The sequence below is a fragment of the Lactuca sativa genome, chromosome 7 (assembly GCF_002870075.4).
Source record: "Lactuca sativa cultivar Salinas chromosome 7, Lsat_Salinas_v11, whole genome shotgun sequence".
In the NCBI taxonomy this organism is placed as follows: Eukaryota; Viridiplantae; Streptophyta; class Magnoliopsida; order Asterales; family Asteraceae; genus Lactuca; species Lactuca sativa.
The window spans coordinates 55,760,961-55,763,255 of NC_056629.2; the positions used below are offsets into that span (position 1 = coordinate 55,760,961).

Sequence of the window (2,295 nt, forward strand, 5' to 3'; positions counted from 1 at the left end):
ACTCCTGGAAGGTCATTCAAGAATATGCCAGGGAATTTACAGACCTTCGGAATGCCCTTTATGTTTTTAGTTTCTTGATTCTTGTCTACGACGTTGGCTAGGAAGGCGTGGTACTCCTTGCGGAGGTACTTTTGGGCCTTGACACACGAAATGATCTAAAAGTTTGAACTGGGTTTGTCGCCATAGACGACAAGAGTTTCACCACTTGGCAGATTAAGGCGAACGGCCTTTTCGTGACATAGGATTTCAGCATGGTGAGGGCACAGCCAATCAATGCCAATGATGACATCAAAACTTTTTATAGTGACCGACATAAGGTGGATTTGGAAAGAGTGATTGTTTAAGGTGAGGGTACACCTGGTATAAATGTCATTAGTGTTCTCTGTTTTACCGTTAGCCATTTCTACGGTGAATATGTATTTTAGTGTTTGTGGTTTTTGTTTAAGCAAGCATTTAAATTGATGGCTCACGAAGCTTTTCTCCGCGCCACTATCGAAAAGAATGCATGCATATGTATTGTTGAGGAGAAACGTACCGGTGACCACAGTTTGGTCTGTAACTGCTTCCTTATGACCTATCGCCAGAACCCTGCCCACTCCACCAGGGTTGGGGTTTCTTGCCTTCGGGCAATTCCGCTTGAAGTGTCGTGCCTCTCCACAACCATAGCAGGTTTGACTTGCTCCTGCATTGGCAGCTTGTGCATTTTATTGGACTGGAGCTTTACAAAATCGAGCGGTGTGCCCCTTTTTGTTATAGTTGGTGCAATGCATTTCACGGCAAGCGCCATTGTGGTGAAAGTTGCATTTGTTGCACTTTGGCAGGTTCCCAGCATATTGCCTTATCGGAGTTGGGTTGGCAGTACTTGTGGCGGCGTTTACAGCAACCACTTGTTGTTTCTTGGCAGGGTCTTCAGTAGTTTGACCCTTCTTCTTGTTCCAGAACTTCCTTTTGTTGTTTCCCCCTTTAGCTTGTTCGGAGGTGGTTGTCACAGTGCCATGACTGGCTTTATGGTCGATGAGTTGTTGTGCCAGTTCTTTGGCACTATCAAAGGTAGTTGGCTTTGAGGCCAATACGTTTCCTTGAAGTTGGGAAGATAGTCCCCAAATGTATCTTTTGACCTTCTTGCTTTCTGACGGAACCATTCCTGGACACAGTATGGCTAGATCACTAAACCTTAAGCTATAAGACAGGATGTCGAAGCCTGTCATTTTGAGACCCCAAAGTTCCTCTTCCAACTTTTTTATCTCGCCCCTTGGGCAGTACTCCTTCATCAACATGGTTTTCAGGTCTTCCCATGTTATCGAGTTAGCCACCGGAAGTGTCAATGTCTTGATGTGGCCATTCCACCAGGTGAGTGCCCTTTCAGAGAATGTGCATGCTGCAAACTTGACCTTGTTTGCTTCAGGGCATGCACATATTTCAAAGACAGATTTTGTTTTCTCGAACCATTGCAGCAATGCTATGACACCTCCACTCCTATTGAAGGTTTTAGGTTTGGCATTTGTAAAGTCTTTGTAGGTACACTCTCTCGAGCGTCCCTGACTGTCCCCGTTGTTAGAATTTGTGGGACCATTACTCACACCACCCATATTATTAGTGCTGATTTGGGACATTGTGGCTGCTACTGCGGCTGTTACGGCAGCCTGGAACATTACCGGGTCGCACTGAGGGGGTGGTGGAGGTGGTGGTGGCGGTGGTGCAGCTCCTACGGCGCCGCCACATCTAGGATTTCTATGAGGTGGCATTTTCTTCCATAACAAGAATGAAAAGACAATAAGTCTTTGATAGCACTCAAAAAGTCGAGAGTTAAACTAAAAATTATTAGTTCTTTATGTGCATAATGATTTCGACTTGTAAAATTATTGTATGAATCCATTCATACTAGAGGTCTATAGATAATAAAATATAGACTTTATGAATGCTGATGGATTTGATTTACATGAAATGTTTGAGATAGAATCCATACCGGGCCCATCCATCAATCGTCTGATGTATAATATTTATATATGATTAAGACTTAATAAACTTTCGAATCTAATAGGTCTGCTCTAGGCCCACAACCAAACAAGGAACAGGATCCAAGGCGGAACCACCATTTCTAGGTCGACATGGTCTTAATTATATATAACTTTGATTTATGCATCAAGCAATCATGAATTTGGCCACCAGTAAATTTAGTTTGAAAACAATCTTGTCGAGAACTTGATGTAATAAAGCAAATAGCGTGTCAATTAATTGATATAACTTAGTATACAATACTGGGAAAATTTGACCCTATAAGGGTCTATGTTACAT

General features: G+C 42.9%; 1 protein-coding gene across 1 annotated transcript; it reads right to left on the reverse strand.

Moving 5' to 3' along the window:
• Nucleotides 1-704: 704 nt before the first annotated feature.
• LOC111883818 (uncharacterized) lies at nt 705-1,745 on the reverse strand. The gene is made up of 2 exons (XM_023880142.2): nt 1,135-1,745; nt 705-999 (listed from the first exon to the last, which is right to left on the reverse strand). The coding sequence occupies exons 1-2, from the start codon at nt 1,743-1,745 to the stop codon at nt 705-707; spliced, it is 906 nt and encodes a 301-aa protein (XP_023735910.2).
• Between the last annotated feature and the right edge of the window lie 550 nt (nt 1,746-2,295).